A 17,622-nucleotide genomic window follows, 5' to 3' on the forward strand; every position below is an offset into this window, starting at 1 on the left:
ACGTTCACTAAATTAACAGACTGCTGACTGACACAAATGGCAAAGATGTTCTCTCACACTCCTTTTCAAAACATTCTCTTTCAACTTCATCTTAAAGTACATCTCTATTGTAAGTAACAAGGTGGCATACGATATAGAAGCCAACTGGGGAGACAGAGCAGCTGGCTTTACTACTGTGAGTGACATCTTAACTACATCCCTAAAGCAGGAATCACACGCCAGGCTCTGCTACTTTTCAATGACTTTCATTTTCCATAAAACATTCCCCTGAAGATCTGTTTATGTTCTACCAAATTAACACAAGTATTTAAGAAAAGCTATCATAAAATCACTGCAAAGGAAATGATTACTTGATCAAGGGAAATCTGGAGTTTGTAAGATTCTTTTAGTGAGTCTTGAATAAGAGCACTGCTTGCTTTTGTCTGATTCAGAGATTCAATCAAATCCTTATTTTCCAAAATATTGCCTTGAGATGTAGCAAGTGTCTGCAGAAGAAATTAACAATAAAAGTTATTATAAGATTAAGAAATAATTAAATGAAGCATAATATTAATGATCCATGCAGTAAACATACACTAAAAAGAATTCTGACATTACTTAGCCTTCCTATATCAATAACTGCATGTTTTATATTTATTAATACACTAACCAAAAGTAGATAGTTACATATTCAGTCATAATTTCATGCTAATTTTAATGCCTTTTGAAATCCCATGTATATAATAAATAATGAAACAATACAATAAAAAGAAATTATTAATTTAGAACAATTCATCTTAATTATAACTCCTTCAGATCTTTATTAGAGTTGTGACTTTGGAAAAGTCACAAGCATTTTGAAGATACACCTTGTGCATTATAGACACTCATGGCTTATACGTGATAAAGAAGGTAGTGTATGAAAACCATTCTGAAAGCTCGTCACCTCTAACAGAGACTCCTCAAGTCTGGCTAGCTGTATTTTTTTATCTTCTTCCTGCTGCAACAGCTTTGTTTTCTGTTCTTCTAGATCAGGTTTTTCATGCTGAATGGTTAAAGCTAAAAGCTTAAAAAAGAAAACAAGAGAAGTAATTCCAGCAATGAGCTTTAAAACAGCATAAACTTCTGACCAGGCCTTGGAAATGAGCAAATACCAAAAGTACTGTGATAAATGTGACATTTGATTCTTTCAAATCAAGTACAAGACACTTCCACATCTGTACCTGACAAGAAGCAGAAGACGGATGGCAAAAGCAATCACTGCAATGTCAAATGTGTAAAAATCACACTATTTGCTAAGTATGAAAAATTTCTAAAGTTAGATTAAAATATAAAAACTATAGGACTAGTATTAGCTACTGATAAACATTTACTTAAGATATAAGACATATTAAAATATTACATTATTGAGGCCATTGAGATGGCTTATTGGGTGAAGGCACCTGCCACCAAGTCTAATGACTTGAGTCTGATCCTCAGAATTTATATGGTAAAACGACTTCACCTAGCATATACATCTTGGACCATGCACAGCCATATACATATATACACATACATACACACACAAGTAAATAGAATTCAAAAATTAAATATTAAATTATCAAAACAACATTGAAATAACATTTCATAAACAGTAAGATTATTACAATTAAAAAGACAGCAAAACACATTTTACCCCAAAAAATGCCATAGTAATATCAAATACTTTGTATGCGAATTAAAAATAAACCAATTTTTAAAACAATTCAATGAAAATAAAAATACTACCAACTCTTTTTAAAGAGAACCTTCCTATCCTGTTGCTAGGGAAGTAGAAGAGTACAGGCATGTTGGAAAAGTTTTCAATAGCAACTGTCTGTAACTTGTACTCTTGTCACAGGAAGACGGGCATGGCTCACAAGAAGACAGGTACGGCTCTCTGCACCGTTACTGAGGTGAGCTGTCACTGGAAGACCAGCACTGCTCTCTGCACTGTTACTAAGGTGAGCTTTCAGGCCACAGGAGCATTTTGTCAATAAATTATGAGTGACTGTTCCAGCACTGACATGGAAGCAATACAAAGCAAAGGAGGTAACTCATAAACAAATATGGGGCCTTATGGCATAAGAAAAGAATATTTTAGAGTAGCAGCTTTTAAATTTCAATAAAATAAAATTACACAGATGCACATGCTATCAAAAGAAGATAAAAACTGTTAAATGAGTAGAAAAAGTGATAGTTCTCAAAAATCAACACACACTTCCTTTCAGAGGAAAAGCTAAGAATATATTTTTAAAAAGTAATAAATAAATAAAGTAGATAAACTTTAAAAATCATTTTTAATCTCAAACATTCATCAAACTGTAACAAGCCAGATACAGATAAATGAGCTCAAAGACACACTTGTCAATGTGAATTTGAAAGAGGGTTTTCAGGGAAAAAGAAAAGAGGGAAATGATACCATCACAATCTCAAAAATGAACTAAAAAATCTTTTTCAGAAAAATACTGGCTCAGGAATCAGACCCCACTGCCTACATGAATACATTAAATAATTGCAGTCTTCAGCTTTCTTAATTGGAATTTTATTTATTTACTTTGGGGGGTTCAAGACAGGGTATCTCTGTGTAGCTCTGGCTGTCCTGGAACTCTCTCTAGACCAGGCTGGCCTCAAACTCACAGAGATCTGCCTGCCTCTGCCTCCCAAGTGCTGGGATTGAAGTCATGTGCCACCACTGCCAGGCCCTTAATCTGAATTATAAAAACTGAGGTTATCCCTATGAACTATGTACTTCACAATTTTTACCAAATGTTTCAGAAACAGAGTATTGATGGGGAATGTACTGTGTATATTTATCTTATTGATTGTTAAATAAAATACTGTTTGGCCAATGAGACAGCAAGTTAGACGGGACTAGGAGTCAGAGAGGATTCTGGGAAATGTAGTGCAGAAGTGGTGATCCAGGCAGGAAGTGACATAGCAAGGAGACTCATATTTAAACGAAGGAGAAACAGGATGGCCCTCTTTTCCCCTCCACTCCTGCTCCAGTAGCACAATGTGATCCACCGGCAAGGAGGGACGCCAATAAGGTGTCTGATAAGATAAGTCTTATAAAATATATAGATTTATGATAATGGAGACTGAGCTAACAGATGAGAATCCTAGTCATTGGCCAAGCAGCTTTGAATCTAATACAAGTTTCTGTGTATTCATTTGGGTCTAACTAGGGCGGGCAGCTGGCGTAAAGCTCACATGTGGTGGTGGGGCTCAGGCAGCTTTTGGCGGAAAGATTTATCGTAACAGAGTATAAAATGAATTATATTAGAGGAACAGCAATATGAAGTTAGCATCAAAAGCACAAATCTAATAAGGGATCTGAATGCTTTGCTTCCAAGTGTATTTTCAAAACCCAAATTCAATCCTAACTATCTTAACAAATTCACCGATAGCAAACACAGCTCTGTGAGTATGTAGCAGCATGTCCTGCCCACATACCTGCCCTCGAAGTCCACTTCTGGTTGTGGTAAAGTTCACCTCAGTCACGATGGATGCAGCATCCGGGGGGATGAAGGGATTTGGATTTCTTGTTGACAAGAAAAGGCGGAAATCTTCATTATAGTCAATGATTTTGTCACCTATTTGTACCACATACCGAGGTCCTATAAAAAACACACATATACACACATAATTAATTGGCTTGAATCTTCTGTATATTCTATGAATCTTCTATGTAAGTTTTTAAAAACTGTTTTCAAGATTTCTATATGAGACTAACTAACAAATACACTACTATCATCCAAAAGTCACATTTTACTGAAACCAGACTTTGAGTTTAAACACTTTAACCATACAAACACACAACACATGCTCTTTCCTTGGGGGATTTCACTATCCCCTTGAGTTCCTCATCATCAAAACAGCCTCTTGGCAGTCTCTGACTCAGAGATAACAAGGGGTTTCTAAGGTAATGTGAAAGACATCAAAATTGGACTGCTCAAGAAACTGCTAAATGCTCAATTAGCTTTTACATAGGTCAAATAACATTAAAACGATCCTAGGACATAGAAGTACCAATGGGATACCTACTTATTATAATGGGTATGTTTTTGATATTAACTGTATGTCTCATATTCCAACTTTTTCCTGAAATAGTTGTTTACAGATATCAAAAGTAGATACTTTTAATCATGCATTATTCTCAATTTCTAAATTATTTAGCTAAAAGGTACTTATTGTACTACATCTTAGATATAAAATAAAAATCTAGGAATATAAAAATGAGTAGTTACAAATATATCCATTGTCTACAAAATGAAAAGATGACATGGAGACTGGGGAAACATATTTGCAAACTATTTTAAAGACAACATTCAAAATTTATAAAGACGTATAAATAAATAGCACAAAAGTAAATAGCCAAGTTAAAAATGGAATAGGACCTTAATAACATTTCTCCAAAGATAAGATTAAAATGGCCAATGGGAAATGAAGTACACAAGCATTACTGATCATTAGGTAAACGGAAATGCAAAGTTACTGCATTGTGTCACCTCTGCCAACATGTTACTATACAAAAGACAAGGCCAAAAAGAACCAGCTACTGAATGAAGATGGGTGACCTGGTACAGAAAGAAATTAAAACTAGAACTCTACAATGCCCAGGAATCCCTCCCCTAGATATATACCCACAAACAAAACCACCATATTACAGTTTGACTCTGAAATGTCTAAAAATGACTCATATGTGAAAATGTTGATCATCAGTTTCTGGGCCTTAGGGAAGTGATAGTTCAAAAGTTGTGAAGTAATCAGTGGGTTTATCCACGAGTGGGTTCCTGACTTGGAAGCTGTGGTGGAAGGGAGGAACTAGTAGGTGAAAACTACTTAGAGGAACTAGGTCACTGGGGACATACATGCTCTGAAGGACATCTCTTTTATTAGGGTATTGCATAATGAAAATACCGTCTATAAACATAATGGATTACTATGTGGTCATAATGAAGGAATAGTGCTATTTGGCATTATATAAACGAGGCTAGATGGCATTAAAAAAAGAATATGAGCCAGAGAAAACATGATAATTATTGTGCAAACTCGCCTATGGTGAGACATAACTAAAAGCACACAGAGCAGTAGATACACAAGACGAGTAAGTTTAGAAAGCCAGTGTAGAACATGAGGTTATAATGAATACAACTGTATTGCATGTGGAATTCTGAAGTCACTTAGCTGTTCTTGTCACATGAGAAAGATTAACTGTATAAAAGGATAGAGATGATAACTTGTCCTTTTACCATCTATACCTTTAAAATATCATGCTAATAAACATTTAAACATTCACAATAAAATTTTCTTTAAAACTGTACATAACTTAAAAAGAACAGAGAAGTAGAAGCCAAGTACACAGTAGTGTAATAGTTGACCTTCACTGTCAATTAGATTGAGAGACTTCCTAGAAAAACAATAAAGCAAACCTAGGTGACCCTAGAATATTTTCAGAGATCATGAGGGCACCAATGGGATCAATGATTTAGTTTATACTAACTGTGAATACACCACTATAAGGTGGGAAAACTAAAAAGTGAGATCATTGTAAAGGAAATGGGTCATGCAACTGTGCCACTGTGGAATCCTAGTTACTACTCCCTGCTTCCTGACCACATCACTGTTACTACTCTGCTCAAGCCCCCACCTTCGAGGATACAGTATCTCACCATAAACCCAGGAACAATTCTGCCATCCAAGATACACTGAAGCCTGTAAAACCATGAGTCAAAATAAATCTTACATTCCTTACACTGATTTTTACAGATATGTGTCACAGCAATGGGAATACTGACTTAAGACAACTAGTTCCATAAAACTATAGAACAGCACTGTAGCATCAGACTGTCAAACTTGACAGACTTCTAGATTTATAGAACATTTTGTAATGACAAAGATTCAAAATACTTAAACAAAAATGACAACCAAATTTAAAAGAGACAAGTTTAAAATTGTCTTTCAAGTATTTTACTTGGTAGGTCTGAGCAAATTAATGTTTCTAAAGGGATAAAGAATAACATCACATTCTTTATTCAATATGATATAATTGATCTTCAAAGAAAACTAAACCAACAAAGAGCCAAATTTGCACAAATTTCAAGGAGAAGTGGAACACTTGCGAAAATTAACCTAATGCCACGCATACAGAATTTTATTTGGCAAGGCAAAACCCAAAAATGATTCCAAAGGCAAAGAGATGATTCAATCTAAATCTGGAATGATGAGCCAAGAGTTTACCAGTAACTTCAGGAATATGGGAAATTCAAAGGCACCCACAACGTGGGAAATCCTCTGAAAAAGTAGAGGCAACTAAGCAACTGGAAATCCCAGGGCTGACTGTCAGTTATGCCCAGAGAAGTCACATGCTTATCTCATACAGTATCAAGGCATGGAAGCACCTCATGAGTATTTCCTAAAAGTCGTATGAGGCATCCATGAAGAAGTGCAGACATCTTCAGAATGGCCTGCTTACCAAAGCAGTCTATGAGCAACATCTGGGACCAAGGGCTTTAGGGAAATTCTCACAGTTCTTGGTAGCTGTGCTCAAACCATTTGCACATGTCATGGGTGTGCTAAACACCTGCTTCCTTTTTTATTATGAGCAGGAAGTGCATGTTTACATAGTTTCTCTAGGTGAAAACTTCAGAGTCTCGAATGAGGTCCCCCAGGACAATGATTAGATGCAGTGTCACAACTTGCAAGGACAACAGATGATCACAGTGTGTACTCTGCCCAAAACTCCCCTCTGTGTTGCTGGGGCAATTGAGCATGTCTTAAGTCACTACAGTAGAAGATACTACAAGCTTGTGCTTGGCTTTAAAAACTGGTACTCAAGACACTCAAACATTTACCTTGAGCAACAAGATCTCTTCTCAGCAGTGGATAAAGAACAGGCTCCACCCCATCCACCTCTTGTATAATGAGGGTTTTCCCAAAACGCACTGCCAACTCAAGAGCTGTGATAAAGTTGCTGTCCTGTGGTAACAAAGAAAGTGCTTACAAAGGTCCATATAAACAATGAGTGACAATACTAACAGAAACTATTTGAAGATTTAAAGTCTATTATCTATAGCACTAATTGAAATTATTCATGGTTGTTTTCCAGTTACAAAATATTTCGTAATAAATCATTTTAGTTGAATAAATTACCTTGAAATCAGTACCTTAAATTCATAATTTAAGCAGACACATAAGACAAATAAGGCTTAAAAAATTATTGTGACAAAAAACGCAAATAACAGCAGCTCTTCCTTCCCTATCAAATCCTAAGTGTCTAGTATAGTACTGTTAATTATAAAAATAATTTGGAGAGAAGATCTCTAGAGCATTCTCATCCTGCACACCTGCAAGCAACTTTGTACCAAATAAACAGCAAGTCCTCAAGTCTGCCATGATATAAAAGCTTCCTGTCAAGTTTCTACTCTACTTACAAGTTGCTACAAAAATAAAATTCCAACCTCTATCTGCAATAAATGGCCAAAGAGTCAAAAGAACACTTCACTGTGCTCCAAGTTTTAAAAAAATCAATGGCACTTATATTAGTTTTGGGGTGTTAAAATAACTGGCCATAATTTGGAATTCTTGTATATTACTGTATTCAATTTACGAATATTAGTGATTTTTTCCATATTCTGGGGTATTTGAACATGATTTTCTTTAGCTAAAATATCTTTGTTAAGTTATGACATAACTACTTTTCATGAAGTAACATATGTAATGATGTTTGATTTTTTTAATTCATGGAGTGTATTTTTTTCTTTGTTTTTATTTCAGTATAGAATTAATAATAAAGCCATCCAGATTAACAAAAAGAAAGAGAATTCCTATAAATTTGTCTTTATAAAAAAGATTAATATTGTGAAATGAATATTGGGTAAGATTTTAAATTTTGTAATCAATCAAGAATTTTATGCTTTTTGTGTAGCAAAAGGAGTTTCAAACATTATTCCAGGACTCCAAGTGGGAGGAAAACAAATACAATATTTCATTAGTGAAAACAGAGTAGAATGATAGAATGACACAATGCCCACTATTCAGTCAACAGCAGACCATCTGTACAACAGTGATCCCACAATTTTCTCCACTGACTGGTGATAAACACCATGGGCGTCACAGCATATAAGCACAGGGCTTGAACTGCAGTGGTTCTGGAGTAAGCCAATCTAGGTAACTGATAGCTGCCTGAGGTACAGCACACTGATGGTCTGCAGTCCTGATGCTTGAGTGTACACCTGACTTATAGATACACAATGCTATATTCTATCAACATTTATACAACGTATTCCTTCTACTTATTTAAAAACAAAGCTAACTGCAAAAGGGCATGCCTGGAAGTGTCCTGGACTGTCAGACTCAGACATGTACTGCCTCACCTGTGCATGCTGCTGTACACACCCTGCCTTTATATATTTATTCATTTTTATCATTTATGTTTATTCTCTACCCATTCCTTGTCTAGGTGAATTAAATAACACCATGCACTGCTACTATCCTGGTATAGTATTCAGTAAAATACCAGTTGCACAGGCCTATGGTCTGGAAGCCAAGGTTGTACTATGCAGCCAGGTATATGGTAGGCCACATTGTCAGATGCAGGGATATATTTGATGATCATACTGGAGACCTACCCAAGAATTCATTTCTCAAGACATATCCCGACTGATACATAACAAATAGCTATATGTTATACATTTACCTAATTTCAGTTCTTATTACCACATACAAATAAGATAGAAACCACTATAAGAAGAATAAAGTTTAGAGGTAATTTTTCAAATACCTTGAGAATATCTATAAAAACTAATCAAACATTTATCATTACAAACTTGATTAAGACAACAATAATTTCCTTAGTAAGGCAAATTGGGCAGCCAGGGGGTCACTGCCAAATCATGGCAACTACAGCTTCCTGGGCAAGCATCCTCTCTTAGGGCATGTTAGAACTTCTAATGAGCATAGGACAGGAGACAAGAGACACGTAAGATCAGAAGGCTGTTTTCCTCTCCACACTAAGCAATTCCATAACATCCTGCATTTGTCATTAGTCACGGCATAGTGTAGAGGTGTGTCCTTAACCTCCTCTAGTGAAGAGGAAGAGCCTACTCACTGTTAAAAGTCCCAGGGTTCAGAAGGGCTGCTAGCATAAAAAACAATGTGTTTTCCTCTGTGCTAGAGCTGACAGACTTGCAACCAGGAGGACCACCCTTCTTCCCCCAGATCTCCGTGAGGAACACTGTGGGTAGCTCATTCTGCATGTGTTTTCTCACTGTAGACCCTGAGCGGTACTCACTGTTGGTTTACCTGCAGTCAGGACCTAAATTATAAGCAGTGCATACCTGCTGGTTAATAACTTCCAAGCGTGAGTCTTTCAGATGTGTCTTTAACCACTCTGTTGCCTGGGAAGATGGATCTATCAGAAATGGGCACACACGGCTCTAGTGGGGAAATAAAAAATCTTTTAAATAATGGTGAATTTTTATTTAAACAGAAATAAATTCCTAAAAATTGTAAAATTTTTCTGTGTCTTTGTAGAAGGCAACTCTATCAAGAACAAGATGGAAAAGATGTGTGCTTGTATCTTCCCGCAAAGCCACTTAGATATATTACTAGGAACAAGTGGTAAAGAATTAAATCTAACTGCAATTAAGTCACATCTGCAAATTCCCTTAAAGGGAAACTCAACAAACTGCCCATTAGTGTCTAAATAACTAGGAACTCATTTATGCAGAGTGTCTTACACTGGTAAACTCTACAGCACTGAGCAGGTGAAAGGATGCAACATACAAACATAAAATGCAGATTACCTACACAATATTTTTATTTGTCTATTTACTTATTTTTATTTATGTGCATTGGTGTTTTGCCTCATGTATGCCTGGGTGAGGGTGTCAGGTCCCCTGGAACTGAAGTTACAGACAGTTGTGAGCTGCCATGTGGGTGCTGGGACTTGAACCCAGGTCCTCTGGAAGAGCAGCCAGTGCTTAGCCACTGAGCCATCTCTCCAACCCATGTATTTATTTTTAAAATCATCATTATCTAGTAAACATATTTAAACAATGAGCCAGTTTTTCTTACATTTTTCTCACTTGAAGAACACAACTGATATAGTGGTAAGAGAACATACAGGGCAGCAGGTGACACACACTCAGAATTGTAGTAGTAAGAGAGCACACAGGACAGTGGGTGACATGCACTTAGAGTTGCAGTGGTAAGAGAGCACACAGGACAGCGGGTGACACGCACTCAGAGTTGCAGTGTTAAGAGAGCACACAGGACAGTGGGTGACACGCACTCAGAGCTGCAGTATTAAGAGAGCACACAGGACAGCGGGTGACAGGCACTCAGAGCTGCAGTGGTAAGAGAGCACACAGGACAGCGGGTGACACGCACTCAGAGTTGCAGTGTTAAGAGAGCACACAGGACAGCGGGTGACACGCACTCAGAGTTGCAGTGGTAAGAGAGCACACAGGACAGCGGGTGACACACACTCAGAGCTGCAGTGGTAAGAGAGCACACAGGACAGCGGGTGACACACACTCAGAGCTGCAGTGGTAAGAGAGCACACAGGACAGCGGGTGACACACACTCAGAGTTGCAGTGGTAAGAGAGCACACAGGACAGCGGGTGACATGCACTGAGAACTGGACTGGGTCTAGCAAGAACATATCTGTAACTTCAGTGGCTTGTCAGGAGAAGGGGATGGCAGGAACTAACATCTCCCCAAACAGTTTCTATCCCCAACACTGATCAGGTTGTGGAGACAATAAACATATGCTGGAGTTTCCAACAGCTGTATTGTGGCTCTCAGTTCTCCACAGACAAGGAACTCCTCCCACCATACTCCTCACACAATCCAGGCATCTGTGCCTAGAGGCCTCTCTTACTGCTCCACTGTATGAATGCACAAGCCCTGGCAAGATGAGTTAACTAGCAAATGGCCTCTTCAATGTTAATATCGGATTAGATTAGATTTAATTTAAGCTAACATCCAGTGGTAAATGTTTCACAGTTCTAGTAGATTTTGTCACACCTTCAACATCATTACTTTTAAAATTGAAAGAGTTCTTACCCATGATTTCAAACCAATGATCTGATGCAGTCAGAAAAAAAAAAAAAAAAAAAAAAAAAAAAGAGGTGATATTTTTAAGCATCTCATTTTTGCAAAGTAAGTGTAACAAATTTAAACCAACTTAAAAGTTGGTTTTCATCTTATATATACTTCTTCATAGAACTTTAGACAAATTCTCTAAGATACATTTTATCTCTGTGTTCCATGACAAAATGCAGCTAAAATTATACTTAGCACATTGTAGCAGATTAAGAATGATGAGCTTGCATTCCCTCATTCATTCACCTACCATGCTAGGTTACAACCACAGGGATACAGACAAGGAGTCCAGAAATGAGGACCATGTATTTCCTTACCTTCAATGACTTCATATCCAATTAAGAAGCAAAAATGAAAACTGCATGATCAGAAAGTACATAGGATACATGGGAAACACATGGAGTTGTAGTAGGAAAAGCAAGTCAAATTAAGTCAAGAAATATTATCTAGTTAAAGGAGCTAATCTCTCAACGAAAAAGGCTACAAAGCTTGGAGCATTGAGACAACTCCAGCAGTCTGGCAGAGCTGGATTTGAAGAGTGTAGGCAAAGATTGTGCATTTAACATGGCAGATATAAGAATTAGTAAGGACTGCCTGATCAAGAAGGACTTTCTATGCCACATCTCATATGCCATGTGCATTTACAACATTACAAGTAATGAAGATTTTAAACTGCAGGCAATGGACAGTCATTGGCACACACAAATGGAAACATTGTGGTTAGCAAATTAACATTTTAGGAACATTACTCCAAGAATAGGAAACAAGCAACACAAAGGGGAAGATGCTGGCTGGCACAAGACGTTTCTTTAGGTACAAAATGAAGCCACAGAAGTGAATGTAAGTAAATATGATGGTTCTGGAGAAATCGGAGAAATGTATTTAGTCAGACTAGAGAATAATTAACTGAAAAATTAAGGAGACAGTAACAAAAAGTCACAGGTCTACACTTGGAATCACTGGGCTAAGATCATGCTACCGCCTAAAGAAAAGTAAGAGAAATAGGTCATATGAGCGTGGAGAGGACACAGCACACTTGGGGTATCTGATATGGTCATATGCAGCTAGTGGTCACCTGTCATTGCACGGAAAAGCTAGACAAGTGGCCCATCTGGATCCTTTCAGAAGATTAACAGATGAGCGGGGGATAGATCTTTAATCTGGAAACAAACTGAAATGAGTCATTGTGACGTCAGTAAAAGCCAATGTTACTGAAAGGTTGAGATAAGCTGTCTGTGATCAAATGTATCTACTCCTTAAGACAGAGGGAGTCAGCATGTTGACATAGGCCTATACATAATACTAGTATTGTGAAGTAGAGTGAGAAAGATCAGCTACATATTAAGTTCAAGGCCAGCCTGTATAACATGAGATTCGAATAATCAATCCTTAGAGAATTCATTTTACAAACCTCATGTAGTATGTTCATAGATGTTACTAAACATGTGTTTCCCACTCACACATTTAACTACAACATATTTCAGACATAACATATCACAGACTTGGGATACAATGTTGACCATAATGCCAAGTTCATCCTTATCTATTTTCCAAGTGATTTGTGGGTGGAGAGTGAAGAGTAAGTACCTAAATAGTCAAAAGAAATTGTCAATATTAAATGGAATTTAAATATAAGGTTATTAATAAAATTAAGCTCATAGGCAAGTTCCCATATTGATTATGAAACCCAATTCTGAGGATAAAGTTATCTTTTCAGTTATTAGGATATAATATACATATATTTTCTCATAAACATGTTTGCTAAAGAGTCACCTCTCCCATCGCTCATTCTTAGGAAATAATTCTTAAACCATCATAGCTCTTGGGGGGAACTGCTTATGTTTTGTTTTGCTTTGGATTTTTGAGATATCATTTCACTATGTATATGTAACCTATGATGACCCTGGACTCCACAAAATCCCTCTGCGTTAATCTTTCAGGCTAGGACAGTACAAGTGTGCCACTATGTCAGACTTACTAACATTTGCATATGATGACTTTCTTTGATAACTGAAATGAGAAGAAGTAATATGAGTCCAAAACCTTGAAGGGGGAGCCATAAGGATGACAAGCATGACAGAAACACACAGGGTGTAACATGACAGAACACAATGTAGGGCAACACCCTGACACAGCATCTTATCTACAAATGCAATTGGGCTCCACATGTTTATTTCAGTACAAAAGAAGATAATAAACTGTTCAAAAATCAAATAAAAAAAATCAAAATTAAATTAAATTTAAAAAACTATTCAATTTGTAGTCAGTGACTTCTTCCAGGCAATACACCTGAAGTATGGACAGAAATTAATAGGTCTAATAAAACAAATTAGAAGAATAAATAGGATCCAAACCAAGGATCATATAAAGAGGAACATTTGATGCACACACACACACACACACACACACACACACACACACACACACACACACACACGGGGCAGGGGTAAGATACTAAAGTGGAGAAAAGGAAAAGATTTATGTTCAGGAAAAAAGGCTACAGAAAGGAGAGAGAATAGTGGTGTTGTAAAGTATAACCTATTGAAACAGAAAATGAATTGCCATCACTCAGGAGGAAAGTTAGTATGCACTTTGCAAGGACAGCTCGGGTGAAGGCACTGGTCCCCAAGCCCAATCACACAAAAGAAAGGGAGATGACTCCTGGACAATGTCTTCTAACCTCCATGTATGTACATACACATACTCAATAAACAAATGTAAAAAAACTATGAAACGTACACCAAGTTAATGATAAAACCAAACTTCATATATAGTTTGTGATTTGTTCATCAAGTCATAAAACAAAACAAGAAGATATAAATTTGAGAAGTAGACCAGTCGGGGCCATCATGGGAGTGACAGTGAAAGAGAAAGAGGCCTGAGGAGACAGAGTAAACAGAATGGACTAAGTACATATATGAAGCTCACTGGACAATGTAATAAATTTTTTAGCTTATGATGTTTGTAAACATGGCTTTGAGTATGGCTTTCATATTCACTGCCAAGAAAGAATTTTCAACTGTAAGAACACATAATACATGAAATAATTTTCTAAAATGTACAGATATTCATTTCTAACTTGTAACCCAAAACTTTTTTCTCACTATAAAATTTTGTGTGGTAAATTAAACTGAAATACAAAATTTATGAAAGAGAGCATGAGATAATTCAGGGTTCTCCAAAGTATAACTATTACTACTAGCAAGCTCAATTTTGAGTATTTTATCATCATAAAAGGCTATCTTAGCTTATACTTCTATACTAAGTTGAAAATAAATCACATTGAGCAGCAGATAATCAACTGTAGTTACCAATATATTTGCCATTTTATTGAACTAAAAAAAGAACAGCCACAAGAACTACAGCATTCTTACACTGCAATGGTGTCTCTGAGACAATCTTACTAGTTACCTGTAAGATCACAAGGGCATTCTCTATGGAGAGGTCATCAGATGGGAGGCCTTCACTTTTCCAGATCAGCTGCTCACTTTCAGTGCAGAGAAATCTCCTTAGATCGAATTCTGAAAAGCCAAAGACATCAAGCAGTCACCATACCAGCCAGCACCCGACAGAAAGACTGGTACCATAGCAGCCAGCACCTGACAGACAGACTGGGCACTATGGCAACCAGCACCCAACAGACAGACTGGTACTATAGTGAACATAGCAGCCAGCACCTGACAGACAAATTGGCACCATAGCAACCTGCACCTGACAGACAGACAGACTGGTACTATAGTGAACGTAGCAACCAGAACCTGACCGACAGACTGGGCACTATGGAAACCAGCACCTGACAGACAAACTGGGACTATAACGACCAAAGCTACCAATGCCTGACAGACAGTCCAACACGGGAGGCCTGTGGCATGTCTTGGCCTCATGTCCATTCCTATGTATTACAACATAAACCCAGGAAAAAGCTTTGTAAAAAGTGAAAATGAGCAGAATTCATGAAATACTTCTAAGTGAATGTTTCACAGCCACAATAATTTGTGAAAATGACAAAATTCATAAGAAAAGTTAGAGCTTTCCATTTCATTTTGGCATGTGGAAGTAATGTTAATTTTGGCATATGAAATTAATGTTGATTTTGCTACATTTGGGAAAACTAAAAATAATTCAGATGGAGGTTTGTTTCTTATATGGATGTATAGCAGTAGAAAACTTGTAACAACAAAACAATTTACAAAAAAAAAATCTGTGAGATTTAGCAAATCTGAAGTAGTCATACTATTCCTGGTAACATTTAGGAAAAAAAAAAAAACCCATTTAAGAGTAGTAAAAGAAACAGAGGTAGATTTATTGGCATGCTGAAATTTCAAGTTCATAATAATGTAATACAAACTCTCTAGACCAGCTGCCTTGGTCCATTCTTCCACACAGTTCTTCCTGAGGCCTTCTGGGGCAGCAGAGAGGTAAGTTATGAATGCAGCCGCCAGCTGAGCTCTTTTGGGGAGGGTAGCTAACTCCTCTGATATTTCAGCTACCTGGAAGAAGACAGTGCAGTGAGGCATTCGTTCATTAGACAGGAAAGCTTCCCAGTGAGGAAAACAACCCAGCATTCACTTAAATAGTAACGCCTGAACAACTTCATCAAAAGATCAGTAAGAATGCAAAGGTTTTAAGAGTTTGAGACACAAGATATTTCTATAAATAAACATGGTTTTTATATGCATGTGCCCCATGCACAATTAAATTAAAAAAATTAAGCAGAAAGTTACCAATAGTGAAATCATGGAACATATCAACAAGAAATAACTGGTGAACAGTATTGAATATTAACCTTATTGCTGTAGTAAAGTTCCCTCAGATCATTGCCCTCCCTGCCCTTCTCATCAACAACATGGGCAAGCCAAAGGGGATCAGGATATTTTCCTAAAGTATGTTCATAAGAAAACACTTCGATTAAAGATGAGTTTACTGACTGGTCATTCACGTCTACATTATTTGTCAAAGGTCAAGGCCATCTATAAGGGAATGGGTATTTTTCTAGGGTTCTTTTTTTTTTTTTTTTTTTTTAACAAATCCATTCATTGCACCCAGGCCTCTTGTGTTTGTGGCTCTCTTCTTAGACAAACCTGTGTGTTCCATCGCCGGTGTTCTCTGTCCAGCTGACTAATCAGGACTTCTGCAGCTCTGATTGTCTCCTGGGCCTTGCTGACTTCAGCTTCAAGCTTAGCAGCTTCTGAAGTCCTGCTCTGAAATCTAAGAAAACGTTACCATACAATCAGAGACAAAAACTTAGCCTTGGGACATACTGATTATGTGTGTGTATCAAATACCATTAATAAAATAAACAAGTATGTAAACAAATACACAAAAAGCCTTCCATTCTTGCTCAAGTAGCACTCAGTGGTGGAATATATCCCAAATATAAAGCAGGGGCTGGCATCAGTCCTCCACACCAAAAATCAGTACAGCAGTCTATACTCAAGGACTGGATGTAGCCTCTGTGCCAGGTTTCTCCCAGTGTTTACTCAAGGTCTTGACCCTAAGAATGAGCCAGTCATTCTCTATAACTGTCCTTCTTCCGATTGACTTGCACAATCCTACCTGCTACCATGTGAACTTTTACATGATGATAACATGTTCTATCTTTCAAATCTCCTTGAGCATCTTTGACCCACTTTCTTTTACTTCTTGGCCTAATTCTCTCAAATATCTGCTGCCAAAGTGAAATATCTGGTCCACTGTATATCATCTCTCACATAGCGTCTACATGCCAGATTTTAACAGTCCTTTGTGCATGTCTGTACATGCATGTGTACACTGTGCAGGAAGCCAGATGTCCCTGCTGGGACATCTTCCACAATCACTTCTCCACATTCCATGATAAAAAGGAAATTTGACATACACTTTCTAAGATAAATTTTTATAATTTTTTTCTAAAATTAGCAGAGTTTTGCCTAATAAGAACAAGACCCTGATTTTGATCTCTAGTACCACAAGAAAAACATATAACTTGTAGAGGAGTATTACTATTATTTATTTGGGCTTTTTACTTTTTTCTTCACACAGAATGTTGCATAGCCCAGGCTGCCCTCTAATTAGCCTTATAGCCAAGAATGATCTTGAACTCTGATCCTCTTTGTACATGTCCCAAACACTGGGACCACAGGCATTAACAATCACAGAGCTAAGTAAGAATGGCTTCTCAGTTATTCTCTACCTGTCTCAACTAGAGACTGACTTGAGGAGGAAAAAAATAGTTATAGCCAGGACATGATAATGAGCGGAGACATGCTGCAGTTCCAAACTACACTCACCTTTCTTTGAGTTCTGACACTTTCTGACCAACAGAGTTAAGAAGATCTTCTAGCTTCCGTTTTCTATCTTCAGTTTTCTTCAAATTCCTAAAGTATGATTCAGTGTTAGATATCATTCTATTTCAGATTCCAATATGAAAACAGCCCTTCAGGAAGTGATATTGCAGTAAATGCGACAGAACCACAATAGTTCAGTGTTACGACATTTCTGCACAGATTAATGAAGCAAGGCCAAAATTAAAA

The 17,622-nt window shown here is 37.2% G+C and overlaps 1 protein-coding gene across 4 annotated transcripts in view; it reads right to left on the reverse strand.

Moving 5' to 3' along the window:
• Window positions 1-17,622, reverse strand: part of Dync2h1 (dynein cytoplasmic 2 heavy chain 1) — a 204,859-nt gene that overhangs the window by 74,589 nt on the left and 112,648 nt on the right. For 3 of the 4 annotated variants that reach the window (XM_027415175.2, XM_027415173.2, XM_027415176.1), the window contains 10 exons: window positions 17,380-17,466; window positions 16,192-16,318; window positions 15,459-15,600; window positions 14,522-14,631; window positions 11,072-11,092; window positions 9,339-9,437; window positions 6,855-6,978; window positions 3,454-3,617; window positions 926-1,045; window positions 351-485 (listed from right to left, as the gene is read on the reverse strand). In XM_027415175.2, coding sequence (XP_027270976.1) covers window positions 351-485; window positions 926-1,045; window positions 3,454-3,617; window positions 6,855-6,978; window positions 9,339-9,437; window positions 11,072-11,092; window positions 14,522-14,631; window positions 15,459-15,600; window positions 16,192-16,318; window positions 17,380-17,466 — 1,129 coding nt within the window. The remainder of the gene's footprint in view (window positions 1-350; window positions 486-925; window positions 1,046-3,453; window positions 3,618-6,854; window positions 6,979-9,338; window positions 9,438-11,071; window positions 11,093-14,521; window positions 14,632-15,458; window positions 15,601-16,191; window positions 16,319-17,379; window positions 17,467-17,622) is intronic. The other variant, XM_027415174.2, reaches the window with a different exon arrangement.

This window comes from Cricetulus griseus, chromosome 4 (assembly GCF_003668045.3).
Source record: "Cricetulus griseus strain 17A/GY chromosome 4, alternate assembly CriGri-PICRH-1.0, whole genome shotgun sequence".
In the NCBI taxonomy this organism is placed as follows: domain Eukaryota; kingdom Metazoa; phylum Chordata; class Mammalia; order Rodentia; family Cricetidae; genus Cricetulus; species Cricetulus griseus.